This window comes from Leptinotarsa decemlineata, unplaced genomic scaffold (assembly GCF_025532065.1).
Source record: "Leptinotarsa decemlineata unplaced genomic scaffold, Ldec_3_MD MMD2_tig00026282_RagTag_RagTag, whole genome shotgun sequence".
NCBI classification, from domain to species: domain Eukaryota; kingdom Metazoa; phylum Arthropoda; class Insecta; order Coleoptera; family Chrysomelidae; genus Leptinotarsa; species Leptinotarsa decemlineata.
The window spans coordinates 13,262,191-13,279,700 of record NW_027412668.1 but is presented as its reverse complement, the minus strand read 5'-3'; the positions used below and the strand labels follow the sequence as shown (position 1 = coordinate 13,279,700).

Sequence of the window (17,510 nt, the reverse complement as noted above, 5' to 3'; positions counted from 1 at the left end):
AATAATTTACGATTAGGTGATTCGAATGAAAGTATTATTTTGGAATGAAAATATTCACTAAAAAGTAAATTACTCCAAAGAAACTATTTTTTAACTGTGAATTTGCCAACTCATGGTGAAAAAAATGTATAGAGATCATTAGTATTAGCCCCTCATAATAACCCACATGTTACACATTTCGAATGGGAATGATAATCGAGCAACACTTTATTTAAATGAAAATACGGGATTGAAACTTTTTGTTTTTTACCACTTTCATTTGTAACTAACGTTACTGCAGTTGTCTCTGATCAGGATTCCTGGCCATACCTAGCCTGGAAGGCAATGAGGCTGCGGATTTCCTTGCAAAGGAGAGTGCTGCAAGCAGTTTCATCGGACCAGAACCTGTCATTGGCATCGCTTTAGGCTTTGCCAAACAAACATTCACCCTTCGAAGCTTCATACCAAACAGTTGTTGGACTACAGTAGGGATGAACTACGATATCTAACAGGCCTTTTCAAAGTTCACTGTTGTCTGAATCATCACATGCAGAGACTCGGACTGTCGGAGACAGTGTGTGTCGCCTCTGTTTGGAAAATGATGAAACAGCAGAGCACATACTTTGTACCTGCCCCGCTGGGGATCGTATCAGGTTTCGGCAGAGCCGTACTCTCACCATCTGACCTGAAAGACCACTCACCATACAAACTAATCGGCTTCGTTAAGAAGCTGGGTTTATTTGGTCGACTGTGAATAGGTGTGAGCCACAATGAACCCTTGCGGGTTGCAGTGGAGGTTCGAATAGACCTACTCACTTTGGACCTAACCTAACCTAACCTACTGCAGTTTCGTCCTCTAAGGACATTTTCAAACTTATACAATAAAGTTAAAATTCAAACCTAAAATTCAATTTATAAGTTTGAAAATGCCCTTATTTTTTTCTGTGTAGGTCACGGGTTGTTCTAGCTATAGTTACCGAATTATCCACTAATTACCAGATATTCTGTTCACCTTCTATAGCAGGGGAACCCACGATGCAAAATGGGGATTCTCTCGAGCGTCATTGAGACATATCAGGTTGCAAAGCTCAGATGATAAGGAGAAAAAAATGTTATATAATATATACCTTTTCATCGGTGGGGAAAGCGGCTATAAATTTTTGAATATGTAAAAAAATACTGTTGCATGGACATACTCGAGCGCGTCAGATATTGATAGCATCAATGTCCTACGTATTTTTTATAATGTTGGTATGTTAATCTGATCGTTTGCATGATGTGTGTGGTTGTACGTAAGGGTTGAAAGTGAAAAGAAAAAAAAAACAATCCAGCGCGTCAGATTTTCTAGGGGGGTGTTAAGTGCGACAAAAAAAAGCTCTCATTCAATAATCTGACGATTTCGATTTGACGCAAACTCGCGGCCATTATTATAATGTGCAAAAAAAATCGCCATTTTGAAATACTCAAGTGCATCAGATTAAGATATATATGGTTCATCTTTATGTTTTAGACGTGCTGTCTCATAATCTGACGATTATCTAGAGGGATTCTTTCAATCTGACAAAAACATTTTTTTTTTTCAATTCATTGAACTTAATTAATTGAAAAGCTCAGGAAATAGCATACAAATAAATAAGTGCATGTTTTTCAAGTAGAATACTTGTATTTATAGGAAAATATTTTTTTAAATGCTCAAACAAATTCAATTTTTTATAATCAATTGATTAATTAATGAAGATAAGAAATGAAACTTTCTATGTTTTTTACCACTTTTATTTGTAACTAACGTTACTGCAGTTTCGTCCTATAAGGACATTTTCAAACTTATATATTGTATAAGTTTGAAAATGTCCTTATAGGACGAAACTGTAGTAATGTTAGTTACAAATAAAAATGGTAAAAAACATAGAAAGTTTTATTTCTCTTTTCTTCATTATGATTTCCTACCACGTAATAACGGCTACATCCATCAATCAATTGATTAATTAATCATCATCTTCAATCACGAACGAGTGTCTGTGATCAGCTGTGATGGCGTCATTGCAACAGAATTCAGAGTGGGGACGGAATGAGAGAGTAATAGATAGAGAAAAAGTGAATAGGGAATAGAGGAATAGAAACTCGGAGAGGGAAATATAGGTATCACACAGCTGCACGCAATCAACTTTATCGACGAATTTTTGTTATTTCGACTTGCGGAAATCGCCAGATTATATATTTTTCGTTATCCTCGAATTATTTCCTTCAAAATAATAAAAAATTAGCTACGCCCGAGAATGTCGAAATGACGCTATTTTTTCACAACTTTGCTGCCCTCCCCTTTCTTTACGTCACTCTCAAATTATCAGATTACTGGAATATACACTTTTCAGCAGGTAATTAACTCACCCTACCTTAATCTGACGCGCTCGAGAATTTCTGATGATCAATTTTTTAGTTGCCATCACAAGTCGGAACATTGGAGTTCTTCATTATACATGTGTTTGCAGATATATTCAACTAACACTTTTTTGCGAGATTTTATGTGGAAACGCACAAAAAATAAAATTTGTCTTTATTACTCAAAAGTACCAAATGTATGTTCACAAATTACACATTTCAGTTTAATCAATATAAGTTTCTTATTATTCTTGGAAGTAAATTTTAACTTCCTCGAAACGGAAGTTGGGGATTTGTTCCCATAGCTTGTCAAATTTAATAAATCTATCCAATGGATAGTCCACAGAGTAATTGTCAATGAAATTAACTTCAATGTTGTTAGTTCTTTGAAGTGGTCGACCGTCAAATGGATATATCGCGAAAAATAGTTGATAGGATGTTCCACCTGGGCTGCCTCTAGGTAGAACGAATCTGCAAAATAAAATATGTTATGTACAATCAGATTAGATGTAATCAAATGTTCATGAAAGCTTAATATGTATTTTTCGAATACTCATATAATCCCCTTTTTTCCAGAATATCAATAATATAATCTCAAAACACTAGCTGGCCCCGGTTATAAACATACAATTTACTATCTTGTGCAAAATAAGCTGCAAATTGTCAATACTTTATTGAAATGCGTCAAGTAAAATTTGTATTTCCAATTGTCATTTTCAATTCGTACGAGTATATATTCATGATTGTGTTTTATATTGTGTTTTGTATCACTCTCACACATATATCATAATTAAGGTCACAGACATAAAAAATTATTCTCAATTTTGCAACTTCGAATCTAGAGTTTTTCAAGGTCTCTTAATTGAATCTTATTTTAGATAGATAGCCATTTTTTACCCAATATTTGCAAAAAAATTGTTGAAGTAATTTGATTTGTTTTTATCATCGAAAATTTTTTGGCCATTATCATCTATACTGTTATATTTGTCTTGACATTTCGAGTTGCTGTTGGTCATTTCATTCATATTTTGCCAAATTTTTCTATAATTTTTTCGAGCATCGTGAATTTTATGCATATAATAATCATTTTTTGTGTTTTTTTCTTGTTCAAGAAATGATTTTAGTTTATTGTGATTTATATAAGTGTTCGTATATTCAGCGTTGGTGTTGTTATCGTTTGTAGTATCAGGGAAACAGACTTCGTTTTTATTATAATCATAATAGTATGGTGATCAGTTAGATTAGTTCTGTAAATGTACGATTTAAATGTGATTTTTCCGAAAGTTTGTTTTCCTGATACTTTTACGTAAATATGGACAATTACACGGGAGGTGTTGTTGGTTACTCGGGTAGGCTTATTGATGTAGGAGAAATATCCCTGTTGGTTAGTATTAGTGTCCCAGGTGTTTAATATATTTATGTTGATGTCACCCATGAAAATGTGTACGTCAACTCCTTTTTGTTTCACTATAGGTGATCACAGGAGGCACTCTACTAGTTATATTGTGCACTTTTTCAAACTTCTCTGCACCGTATCACTGGTAAAAACGTGTTAAAAGACTATCTACCTCGAAGCATGCCTAAATTTCAAATGTACACTTCGAATCTTTCGGCTATATACAGATGATACACAATTATCAATCAAAAGGATTATGTTATAGTAGTTTCTCTTACCACGTGATCTGCCCGAGTTGCCAGAGACTGTGCTGTAGTATTGAAGGATTCTCCGCGGGCATCGGATTAGTTATAATAAACGGTTGGAAATTGATATTGTGTTTAGTTTATTCGCTGTTGTTATTATTGTTTTTAGTTTTTGTAGTTGGTTATTGTTGTTTGTTTCATTATTAAGTGATTAGAAAATGAGAGATGTATTATTATATGAGGGCACGCCTATGGTAAAAGAAAGAAATTGGCTCCGCACTTTGTTTCGAGGTCACCGAGATTATTAAAACAGAGTGTGTGAGAAAGACATCATCGAAATTTTGAAATCGCTTGAAGGTCCTATTGATGCCATTATGTGTGAAATATAACATCGTTCAAATGTCCACTACGGCTTCTCTGGATGAAGCGCAATCAAAACGTCTAATTTTCCATGACTCTGGCGCATAAATCAGGCTGAATTTGACCGATGGCATGGGTAATGTTGGCTTTGAAAACCGCTGTGGTTTGTGGCTTATTCGCATACACCTGCGACCTAAGAAAACTACACAAGGTAAAGTCTAAAGGGGTCAAATTGCACGATCTGTGTGGCCAGTTCACATCACTTCCACGTAAGATGACCATGCCCTCGAATCGCTCCTGCAGAATATCCTGTTGAAACCACATTTCCTTGGTGTCCAGATTTTCCAATTCAGCTCAAATGGAATTGGTAATCATTGACCTATAGTGCTCGCCATTGACAGTGATAGCCTGGCCAATGTCGTTCTCAAAGAAATATAATGCCGCCAGTCCAGAATCCACACCAAAAAGTTACTTTTTTTTGGATGTATTGGACGCTCTTGTATCTCATGTAGAATGGGACAGGGACTTGTGTTCTCTGAATGGGCTTGTCTATGGTCGTTAGATCAGTTGAATTTTGTACGGGTACAGATCCAACTCTGAAAAAGTACTTTCGAAACAACTACTTCCATAATATGAACACCCTTTTGACTATCCACCTTTTTTTCTATCCAGTTTGTACTCCAACCATTTGTTATGAAATCGAATCAAATATAATCCATTTATATAAAACACTGTCATAGTCAGGTGCGGACATCGGACTTTCAGCACCAATCTTGATGACTTCACAAGATGAAGCACTCAGTTCATACAGTACATTACGACTTCTTGTCACGGATGACTTAAATTTATTTCCTTGTTAATTGTATGATGAGTTTTGAGGCCACTTACTGCTACTTCTTCCATTACACAGATGTAAAATAATGCAAGGTTCAGTATTATCTCTGAAGAAGCTGTGGTAACATTCAAAACAATTTTTATAAAGACAAGTCTATTATGTCCAGTTATATTATTGTCAGAGAAAATGTAGTATTTATCTTACAATTTGTTGAAGAATCACTGACAATCATAGTATGCAATGTTACAACTGAAAAACAAACATAATTCAACACTTACCTTTGTGGATATCCATACAAATTTTGTCTCAGATCAACAGTGAAATTTCTCTCACCTTTGAGAGCCACTTCCACATTTTTGTATAATTCGGAGAAAGATACTTTATCAGGAACATAGAACTCGTTGTCCGAAGACTTGCGACTGATGATATTGTCTCCAGATTTGAGATCGGCGGTGAAATGGTCCAAAAGGACGAAGTTAAGACGGCCTTGGCAGAGTCCAATAGAACGTCCTTTACTGTCATATTTCGGCCCCAACAACACCTTAACGCTGGCTTTCTGCGGCTTGTCCGATTTGACGTTGAGTTTGATCTCAAACGGAGCATGGTTGAGACGATTCTGTCTAATTCGCACGAGGAAGTCACCGTAGGGTTCGTTCGGTTTGTAGAAGACAGAGTTGATCAAATCGGAGTAGAAAGGTTCGTTGAAGGTAATGAGAGGATCCACTTTGACTTTGGTTATCTCCACTCCTGGGAACAAAAGTTGGGTTTCTGTGTAAGGCGGTATGCGAGACAGATATCTCTGGAATGGTACTACAACGAGTTTCTTAATGAGTTTGTAGAACACTGGATCACGCAATGAGGTTTCGTAGTGTTCTAGTGCGGATGGAACTAGTTTGTTCTGGTCACAGGTCTGGATGGAATAACCAAGAAGATATCGTGCGAAGAACCATATGGGTCCGTAATAACGGGAATTCGGTGAATCCCGATTGGTTTCGATTAGGTTTCCAAGGACGTTCAAGAATTCATCGGACTGCACTTTCACAAACTTGTTTTCCGATTCCTAGAAAATGAAAGAGAGAAGTTGGTTTTTAACAACATTCAAAACCTCAAATTTTTCATGGTATTCATTTCTGAGCATGAGAAATTGTTTTCATATCAATTTGAAATCATGAAACTAGTTTCCAATTCAGTCGTTAGAAACAAAATTCAATAAAAGAAAATGGTTCAATTCTACGTGGTGGTTGAACAGCTAAATCTTGAATATATCAATTATATAGTTTTTTATATACAGTGCGTCCATGACGTAATATATAAACAAGAATATTGCTTTTTTATTTTGACTCACTCAATGATTCAATATACTGAGTGTCCTACCTTCGAGTAATAACTTCATCATCGTTCTTTTTATACTATTTGATTTTAATTTTCCAAGTTATCTTGACAAACTGTTAAAAAAAATCTATTTAAAATTTGTTTCTCCATTAGTCAGCTGTCGCCCCCATACGAACGACAACTCTTAGAAGTTGAGAAACTTGTGCGAGCTTAGGACTAACAAGGTCTTACCTTTTAACGTGTTATTCCTAACACGGTTACAGAATCATCCTAGCTTCAACCAGATAAATTCTGTCAAGAAAAATATCTGGTCGAGGCGGAAATCGAACCCACAGCCTTCCGATAGTGAGTCAGGCGCACTACCACCGCGGCCAATTCAACACAACTGATTAGAAGCATGTATTATAATTATGTAATTAATAGGTTACATGATACTCGAAATGATACATGACAAATGTATTTATCAAAAATAATGAATTAAATTATGTTACTATGAAGCTACTAGATACACTCACAAAAACAGAAGCAAAGTCACAGTAAATATTCAAAGGGTTTTCCAATGACCGCCAGACTTTGACCTACGCAGGCACTGAATTCGTTTCTATGTCCTGTAGTTTTTCCCGGATTCAGTCTTTCACCTTAAAACTAAGTCTAATGAGAAAATATCAGGTGAAGTAGTAGGCTGAACAATCATTGTTCTTTTTATCCACGTATCTGGAAAGGTTCTGTTTACGAACTTGCGTTCATTTGCAGCGAAATATAGAAGTATTTTATTCTATTGAAACTGAATTCTGCGGTCTAAAGTATTGACTATTTGAAACTGGGGAAAACGCTGGGTCACATCAGAAATTGATATATTTCTTAAGAAATCCAGGTATGATTTTAGGTCGAATTTGACATTTGGTAGTGTAGGCGTTGCTTGCGGTACTTTTCCAACCCTTCTGAAAATAAACCGTGGTTATTTCTATCATTTTGGGTTCATTATATACTCGATGAATTCATTTGAAGTTGTCTTCAACCATTGTTGTGGAATCGGGCGCACTACCATGGGTAGTGCGCCCGATCCACGATCGAAAGGCTGTGGGTTCGATTCCCGCGTCCACCATATATCTTCTCGACAGAATGTATCTGGTTGAAGCTGGAATAATTCTGCAATCGTGTTAGGAATCACACGTTAAAAGGTAAGACCTCGTTAGTCTTTAGCTCGCACAAGTTTCTCAACTTCTGAGGGTTGTCATTCGTATGGGGGCGACAACTGATTAACGGAAAAACAGATTTTAAACAGATTTCATGAACAAGATGTATTTTATGCATACGAAAAATAATGTGAGTTTTCAATTTTCTCAAAAATATTTTTCATTCATCAATTACTATTCTGTCCCCTTCGGAGTTACGTTAGGTTAGGTCTAAGGTGAGTGGGTCTATTCGACCCACCACCGCAACCCGCAAGGGTTTATTGTGGCTCACACCTATTCACAGTCGACCAAATAAACCCAGCTTCTTAACGAAGCCGATTGGTTTGTATGGTGAGTGGTCTTCCAGGTCAGATGGTGAGAGTACGGATCTGCTGAACTCTAAGAACCTGATTCGGTGCCCAGCGGGGCAGGTACAAAGTATATGCTCTGCTGTTTCATCATTTTCCAAACAGAGGCGACACACACAGTCTTCAGACAGTCGAAGTCTCTGCATATAATGATTCAAATGACAGTGACCAGTAAGAAGGCCTGTTAGAGATCGTAGTTCATCTCTACTGTAGTCCAACAACTGTTTGGGATCAAGCTTCCAAGGGTGGATAAACGCCTTGGAGTGAGCCAATCCTGGAAGATTCTTCCAGAAGTCCATAAGTCTCCTTTCCGTTCAGGTGTTCAATGTTTGTTCGGCAAAGCCCAATGCGATGCCAATGACAGGTTCTGGTTTGATGAAGGCGCTTGCAGCACCCTACTTTGCAATAGAGTCAGCAGCTTCATTACCTTCCAGGCCGTTGCTCGGTAGGAGCCAAGAGCTTCCAACGCCGCTTGACTGTCCAAGAATATTTTTATTGACTTGTGTGTGAGGTTGGATTTATCCAATATCTCCGCACACAATTCAATAGCGTAAATTTCCACTTGAAATACAGTCGCATAAGTTTTTAGGCAGGTAGATATCTCTGTCCTGGGTTTGTGACTAAAATCTCCTGCACCACAACCGGAAGGTGTTTTTTATCCATCTGTGAACCAACAACTATCTGCTCTTAATATTTCCTTCTCCCGGAGGATCCAGTCCTCTCTACTCGGAAATAGTACTTTATAAGGCAGTTCGTGGTTGACAGTTGCAGGCATAAAGTCAGAGGTCATTTTCAGAATGCTGTGACTTCCAGTGTCAACCAACAGTCTGTTGCACTGTGCATTTAATTGATTTGTGCAATTGGCAATGTGTACAAGTCTGTATGCAGTCCATCTAGCCTCTCTCTCTCCAGAAAAATGTGGAGAGGAGGTAGATCTAGAAGGATCTCCATGGCCGCTGACGGTGTGGTACTGATGGCACCAGTGATAGCCAGAGAAGCCTTTCTCTGTAAACCAGAGAGCTTCGCTTGGGCCCCTTCGGAGTAGTCTCTCATAGAAATAATACCCTTGTACCATCATTTTCTCCAATCCTCGAAACAGTTCTGATATGCACTTTTTGGTATGTCCTTGAGCTCTCTCAGTGATTTGGTTTTTATCGCTTCAATCTTCGCAAGACACCGCACTTTCATGGGTCTCTTCAACCTTGGAAACAGGAAAAAGTCGCAGGTGGCAAAAACTGGTGAATACGTTGGCTGACGCATGATTGCTGTTTTGTTGGTCTATCTGCTGATTGAGAAAAGTGCTTGTTTTGGATTTGAACTCACGTAATCAAAACAGTTTATATCGTCAAACAAAAGACCATTGCACATTATTCAAGGAACGATATATTACGTATGATGTTTGTGAACGCCGATATACGTATAACAGGAAGAGAAATATCATCAAATTTCATAACAAGAATCAAACGGAAAAGGCCATCATAAATATTTTCAATTTTTGTTATTCAATTCAATTCCAAATAGTTTGAATTTAAGTTGATGACATTTGAACAACTATTCCAAGAAACAGCTCATAAATTAGTGTAACGTGGAGGTATTTATATTTCTATATCTCATCATCATCTAATAACTCTTGTTATTGAATGAGGAGTTTTTGAAAAATTTTGATTTTTTTCTAGTCTTCATTTTTCGGGTCCGTGCCAGGTCAATGTTGAAGTTTGGTATTTGAGAATTTTTTTTAAAGTAGAAAATTTTTTCATTCAGTGGAAAATTCATAATAAAATATTAATTGATTACATAATCATGTATTTTCAAGTATCGGCCAACTCCATCACATATTGAAAGATAAGTGAAAAAAATCAAACAATACACGGTAGAGTGAATAAAAACTGATGAATGAAGTTAGATACCGCAGGTATTCACTATTCAGTTAATTCATGTAGCTTTAATAACAATACAAAATTTCATTTAATTTTTTTCATTATGCTTATTCTTTATCATTTCATTAACAACCTATAATTTTGATATTATTGCCCATCATGCAGCAACTTTTGAAAAATGTTTGGAGTCACTTTTTTTTTTAAATGAGAAAAATATTGATGGCCTATCATCAGAAGGTATACTATTCAATATATTCAATTATATTTTATTTTATTTTTAACACCTTGACACGTGTTTCAATCACCAAGTGATCGTCTTCAAGAGGAAAATTAAACTAGATCTACATGCACTGTTGTCCTTATTTATACCATAAGCAACTCTGCTTGATACCTGCGTCTTGAATGCCTTTAAATTAATTTCACATGTTGCCTCATCTGCTAGTCAGATTCACCTAGTCAGGTAAATCTGAACTAAAAATATTATTTCAACAAGCTATATAGTAAACTATACACGTGTCGAGGTGTTGAAAATAACGATTTGGTGTTGGCATAAAACTACAGTAATATGTATTGTTTCATAAAATAGTAAATTTAAAATAAATGTATATGTCACTTTATGTCAACTCAAACAGAAAATCAATTACATATACTTACACTCCATATTGCGCCACTTTCAATGGCATCAGCAATTCGTCTTTCGAAGTCATTCACTAAACTATAGCTGAATCCAGCAAAGTTCTGAGTCCACCTAGACTGTCCATAATTATAGAAGTATTCATGCAATTTGGCAAACTTGGGTCTACTAGGGAAGGGAATTCCGTTGGGATATTGCAGATTCGAGGTGAATGGGGTGGTTACCGGCAAATCCCAGTTAAGGTATTCGTTATCATCTAGTCCCAATGAGATACGTTCCAATTGATAACGGGCCCAAATGTACTGGTAAAACAAGTAGAACAGGCGACCTCTGAGTAGAGTGAAGCTCCATCCGAACTCTGTACCGTTCATCCAGAACGGCAAGTGGTTGTGAAAGTCGCGGAAGAAGGAATTCACACCAATATCTTCCAGATAGTAAGCCAGAGAAGATTGTTCATCGTCTTGATTCGAATAATTACTGGAATAATCAGAATCGATTGTATATCCCTTGTATCCCTTACTTTGATTGTTCTTGTTCGAGTCGTGAATTTGCTTATAATATTTCGCCTTGTTGATAACATCAGCACTGAAGAACAGATGAGGAGTGATTTCGTAGAGTGGTGGAAGCATGACTTCTTTGGTATCGGAACGGTGAACCACTGCTACATAGAGAGAATAAACGAACAGACCCTCATTAACATTCTGGCGGGCCCACGAAGCTGTTTTGTAAAATATTTCGTAATCCTTGGCGAAGAACAACAATCTACTCAGAGCTATAGCTTGTTGTAAATGGTTCACTTCAAAAATTGAAAAAATCGCTCCTTTGGCAAGGGGGCCGTATCTCCAGTACTTGTGGAATTCCTCGATAACTCCTTCTTTCTGCAATGTAGAAAATTAGCTCCGTAAATAATTTTTCAGTTAAATGTGAGAAATGAAAATGAAAGACTCAGGTTTAGGAAAAGTAGCAGAATTCAAAAAATCGTGTTTCGTCTCTATTTAGTAAGATTTTATTTCATAATAACATTAGGTGACGATAATGTTGAGGAAAAAGCTAATACTATCAAAGTTTCAGAATTTGCGATTGTGTGCGATCTATTATGTCCATATGTTTGTTCACGGCTAATTATGTCATCTACTGTGATCGAACAAACCATGTTGATTGTCATGTTTCATTTTGGATGCACCTGTAGCTTTCAAGGATATCATCGATCAGATTTTGGTCAATCACAAAGGCTATACAAAAAGTAACCAAAATATTAACGCCAGGTTATTTAAATCAAAAGTGAGTGGGTCTATTCGACCCTCAACCGCAACCCGCAAAGATTTATTGTGGCTCACACCTATTCACACTCGACCAAATAAACCCAGCTTCTTAACGAAGCCGATTAGTTCGTATAGTGAGTGGTCTTTCAGGTCAAATGGTGAGAGTACGGCTCTGCCAAACTCTGCCCTAACGCATACTTTGTGCCTGTCCTTGACTATGGGTTAATGGACCGATACCTATCAGAAAACAACTACTCCTCTGGCTGATACCACGAAGGGCGTTGGATTATATCCGACGGGTGTTAGTTCAGGCTTCTGAAGTTATTCCTGCATATGCTGTTGGCGATGCAACTGCCGCAATAATTGAAAGGAGAGTAGTTATTTTCTGATAGATGTCAGTGCATTAACATACAATGTAGGGAGTTGAAACTGGCCTGAACGAAGGGTTCCTTTAGATGATTTGATTTATAGCCAGTCTTCAAGTATGCCCACTGACTATATGTGAAAAGTTTTCTTTCCTTATACGAGGAATTGGGCAAATTTCAGATATTCGGTTGGTTACCTCGTTCACAGGCAGATAGGGCGATGACAAATCCGTTTTTTGTTGTCCGCTTCAGCCTAGTTCAAAGAATGATACTCTGAAGGAATTCGATTTTCAATTATCAGAAATAATCGACTTTATGTTGATGACAAACACTACATTGCACTGACGAGTGGCCAAAGAGCCCGAAACCGGTCCGCAAGTGTGTTCCAATAATTGAAAATCTATTGTGGCAGTTTTATCGCCAACAGCATATGCAGGAATAATCGCAGTGATACCTGTCGGATATAATCCAACCCTTTCGTGGTATTAGTCAGGGGAGTAGTTGTTTTCTGATAGGTGTCAGTCTATTACCCTACAGCGTAGGGAGTTGGGACTGGCTTAAACGAATTGTTCCTTTAAATTATTTGATTTACAGCGAGTCTTCAATTATGCCCACTGAATATATGTGAAAAGATCTAAAAGTGTTACTGAATGGTCAGTCAAATAATAAACTATTCAAATTTCTGAAAGACATTAGTTTCCTACATAAAATATGAGTTACAAGTTACTTGTGGTTCACTTATTGTAACCCCTGGCGGTTGAGGCTTAAATAAAAAATATATAAAAGTTCTATGAAATAATGAAAAATGTAGAAACTGCAAACCCTCGTGATGCAAGTCTCAAAATATCCTTCGAAACTGTTTCCTTCCATAATATAATTTTCATTTAAATTGAAGGGGGTATAATTTCAGGAGAGAATGATTCTGGGAAAATTTTGTCTTTTTTGTTTGCTGTATTGTGTAGGAATCCTGTGAATGATATCTGATTCAATTCCATAACGAATGTTTGGAATACACTGAATAAAGAAAACTGTTTTTGAATAAACCAGTGTTCATATAAAAGTATTCATTTCGAAAGTATTTCATCTTTCGTGTAATTCAATGTTTATATAAAAGTAGTTATTTCAAGAGGACTTTTTCTTCGAGTTATTGTCTGAAAGTTATTATTTTGCATGATCTACACATCTTCGTATAGAGTTTATTTTAAAATGGATTGCTTTCTTCCTTCCTTTTGAAGATTCCAAAATTTGTTGTATAAAGATGAAAGAGTAGAAAGTCAAAACATTTTTTCCCATAATTTTCATGTTTTTTCCAATGAAACCCAGATATTGAAGGTGTGAAGTTTTCAAACTGATGTTGTGCATATAAATAGCCATAAAGATACCTATTGGGATAATCTGTATGTAATACAATACGAAAAAAAGTTTTAATTTCCAAGTCCTTACCAAATAAAGGGTGATGTTTTGTGCACAAAATGGAGAGAAATTTTTCGCAATCTCGATATGTTCCGGTAATTCAGAATTTTGGTTCAGACGGTAGAGGAGGGTGAGGATCTGCTTCTGTTTTTCCAGGCAGGTTTTATCAGCTGAAACAAAATGAGGAATGAATAATGTACCATAAATTATGAAATATAATTTTATCTGCATGTACCTTTTCTGATATAGAGGTTTTTTATATTTTGTGGTATTTCCTTGGTATTTTGTTTATCATGATGTCCAGATTTCTCGTGGTGCCATGTCCACCCAGGATTACGATGACAAGGATTAATTCCGCCATGACCTGAAACTGAAACAACGGAAAACATAATTTGAAACTGATTGAAATTTCAATAATATTAGTTTCAGTTCTCCAAAGACAAAGAAAATGTAATCTTTAATTTTCTATGAACGGAAAAATATTATTTTAGTTTTTCACCAAATATGGAATATCTACACATTTAGCATTTTGAGCCACGATTGCTCCTTGCCAAAATATTATCAGTATTACTTACAATACGTAGTACATATAATCATACATTCTGATGTCTATAGAAAGTATTTCAAATAAATGTGATAATATTTATAATAGTGCTTCTCCGAGTGTATTTTCCCAAGTCCAAAATCACAAATCCATCACCGGGATCCTGGAAAAATTCACAACTGGAGGCTCCCAAAAGGATATCCAGAATAATTGTTCTTGTTAGAAATGATAACATTATAATTTAAACCAATTTCATTTGGGTAAACTATATAAAAAAGTATACTAAGGATTCTATTCCATAGTTTTTTATATTCCCCATTCACTGATGAGTACAGAAACACTACTTGTATTAACATATGCATCGCCGAACGATATTATAATGTTTTTATCTGATCAATACCGTAGATTGCTGAGGAGAGTGGTGTGATGACTGCTACCGAGGACCTTCCAAATTATTTTCAGTTTTTAGTACATTATCTATATCACTAGTCCCTTTTTTTTCAATAAAACCGTGCCACATAATTCTTTACTTATTTTATTTTCAATTTTTTAGTTTCTCCATTTTTATCCACCATAACGCCAAACATTTCCCGACACGATTCAAACTTTTACCTCAACTTGGGTGGTATATTGCCAACGACGTATCATTTTAGCCGTCTTCGACACGATACTAAATCATGTATATCAAGTTGACGAGACACTTTTCGAAATTTGCAAAACAATTTGCCGCTATTTATTCGCTAATTAGTTGCGAAAGAAAATATTTTTTCGCCTATTTTTTCAAAAAAATACATGTCTCGCTAACTTGATATCAAGTTAACTTGATATCAAGTTAGCGATACCACGTTTTAATTATGAAGTTTTCTAGAACTTTGACTAGACTATCGGTTTAGTATATTCATTCGCTAATTAGTTACAGAAAAAAATATTTTTTCTCCCCTTTTTTTTAAAAAATACATGTTGTCTCGCTAACTTGATATCAAGTTAGCGATACCACTATTTTATTATAAAGTTTTCCAGAACTTTGACTAGACCATTGTTTTAGTATATTCATCCGCTAATTAGTGGCGGAAAACAATACTTTTTCGCCCCTTTTTTTTTAAATACATGTTGTCTCGCTAACTTGATATCAAGTTAGCGATACCACTATTTTATTATAAAGTTTTCCAGAACTTTGACTAGACCATTGGTTTAGTATATTTATTCGCTAATTAGTTGCGGAGAAAAATATTTTTTCGCCCCTTTTTTTTTAATACATGTTGTCTCGCTAACTTGATATCAAGTTAGCGATACCACTTTTTTATTATAAAGTTTTTCAGAACTTTGACTAGACCGTTGATTTAGTATATTTATTCGCTAATTAGTTGCGGAGAAAAATATTTTTTCGGTCCTTTTTTTAAAAAAATACATGTTGTCTCGCTAACTTGATATCAAGTTAGAGATACCACTTTTTTATTATGAAGTTACAAAATCTTGAGTGAGAGATCCGCATGCTTGTATTCCGATTCTGAGTTGACAAAGTTCTTTGTTTAGATTATTTTGGATTTGCACCTGTAGCTGCGGCCATTTTTGATTATCAATGACACAGAATCCATTAAATTGTGTTGTCATCAAAACTAAATGTGTGTACCAAATATTAGATCAATCTGTCAATAGAAAGGAGGTCAAACTTCAATTACTAAATTTGAAATCATCTAAGAACAATTCGTTCAGGCCAGTCTCAACCCCCTACAAAATAGGTTAATGGACTGACACCTATCAGAAAACAACTACTCCCTTGGCTAATACCACGAAGGGCGTTGGATTATATCCGACAGGTGTCGGTGCAGGATTCTTCACAGAAGTTATTCCTGCATATGCTGTTGGCGATACAACTGCCGCAATAGATTTTCAATTATTGGAACACACTTGCAGACCGGTTTCGGGCTGTTTGGCCACTCGTCAGTGCAAGGTAGTGTATATCATCAACATAAAGTCGATGATTTCCGACAATTGAAAATCGAAATCCGTCAGAGTATCATTCCTCGAACTAAGCTCTACTAAATTTGACCCAAACAAACAGGGCAAACTAAATTAAACCATTTATCAAAAATACCGTTCATTTGATCTGGCTGATAGTTTGGTTAACTTTATTTATATTTTGTTGAACGATCTGGGAAAAGTCCTCGGGAACGAAGTCGCAGGCAATATCTAGTCAAAAAATAAATATGAATCTCGCTAAATTATCGAGTAAGATACAGTACTATATTATAAGAAAATTCGACTCACCGCCATGTTCAAAACAAAGAAAGGTGCAGGAACCCACCAATAAGACAAGGGAGATCTTCATGATCGTTGAACGAACCACTGAATCTGTGTACAGTAAAACTGAATCGCCTCTTATACTAAATTTTTTTCTCGGTGAGTATTTACGATCATCTCATCAACGCCCCTATTGCCAGGTTCTAAAAATATCGTAGTGTATCTACCATCAGGTTCTACATATAAGAGCAGGTTTTGCAACTTGCTTGATTTTGCTATCTTCGGTAATGAAAAAGTTCTCGAGACCGGACGACAAGGGCGCACACAGAATTTCGAAAAGAGAATGTGAATTTTCGATATGTATCTCTAGATTGAATATGATAATATACATTAGGCGCCACTAGACGATTCTGATTTGATTTTATGATTTACTTAGTCTTAAAAATTTTTCATGTAATTACATGAAAAGGTGTAATTCTAATGCATTGCGTACCATTTTTGTATAATGGAAATATTCGTGTAATTTCTAATAATATGACGTATTTCACTTGACAAAAGAGGAAGCATTTCAACTTGTATTTTTGGCTACTCTGTTCAATGTTGAAAGTTTAATTCTGATGCCATATTTCAAATTTTCATTCGTATTTTGAGTACAACTGTACCTAATATATTTAATGGAACGATAGAATAAATCAGTTTTAAGATATTTTTACATTACATCTGCTGGTTCACAATATGCTAGTATGTCAATTCAGTCATCCGCAATTCTTATGTTTATGAATTTCCAGGGATTCCAAATAATTAAGTTTCCAACACTTGCTTGCATATAGTGCAAAAATTATGTATCGTTTAGATTCAGGAATTTATGCATTCCAAAGAATGCAACCATCAATCTATTAGAATAATATTCTTGTGAACCACAATAGTGAACCACATCTGGGAACGGGACCTGGCACACATGCCTACCGGTGATCGACGCTGATCACCGGTCGGCGTGTGTGCCAGGTCCCGTTCCCACGTAGCCCCGCTGAATACGGGAATAACAGAATCACTTGTGATTCTCTTATTCCCTAACTGAATGGCATCCCAACGATGGCTTAATCAT

At 36.0% G+C, this 17,510-nt stretch overlaps 1 protein-coding gene across 1 annotated transcript; it reads right to left on the bottom strand.

Moving 5' to 3' along the window:
• Nucleotides 1-2,516: 2,516 nt before the first annotated feature.
• On the bottom strand, nucleotides 2,517-16,875 carry LOC111506812 (hexamerin 70a-like). Its single transcript, XM_074179840.1, has 6 exons — nucleotides 16,433-16,875; nucleotides 13,856-13,990; nucleotides 13,651-13,790; nucleotides 10,601-11,458; nucleotides 5,473-6,254; nucleotides 2,517-2,829 (listed from the first exon to the last, which is right to left on the bottom strand). The coding sequence occupies exons 1-6, from the start codon at nucleotides 16,491-16,493 to the stop codon at nucleotides 2,604-2,606; spliced, it is 2,202 nt and encodes a 733-aa protein (XP_074035941.1). The 5' UTR covers nucleotides 16,494-16,875; the 3' UTR covers nucleotides 2,517-2,603.
• Nucleotides 16,876-17,510: the final 635 nt, after the last annotated feature.

Excerpts from the sequence above, each read along its gene's own strand:
- LOC111506812 (XM_074179840.1), bottom strand. The coding sequence starts at position 16,493 with ATGAAGATCTCCCTTGTCTTATTGGTGGGTTCCTGCACCTTTCTTTGT. Across the intron at positions 11,459-13,650 it reads AAAACATCACCCTTTATTTG|AAAGAAGGAGTTATCGAGGA; the intron begins GTAAGGACTTGG and ends TCTACATTGCAG. Across the intron at positions 2,830-5,472 it reads TTGTATGGATATCCACAAAG|ATTCGTTCTACCTAGAGGCA; the intron begins GTAAGTGTTGAA and ends TTTATTTTGCAG.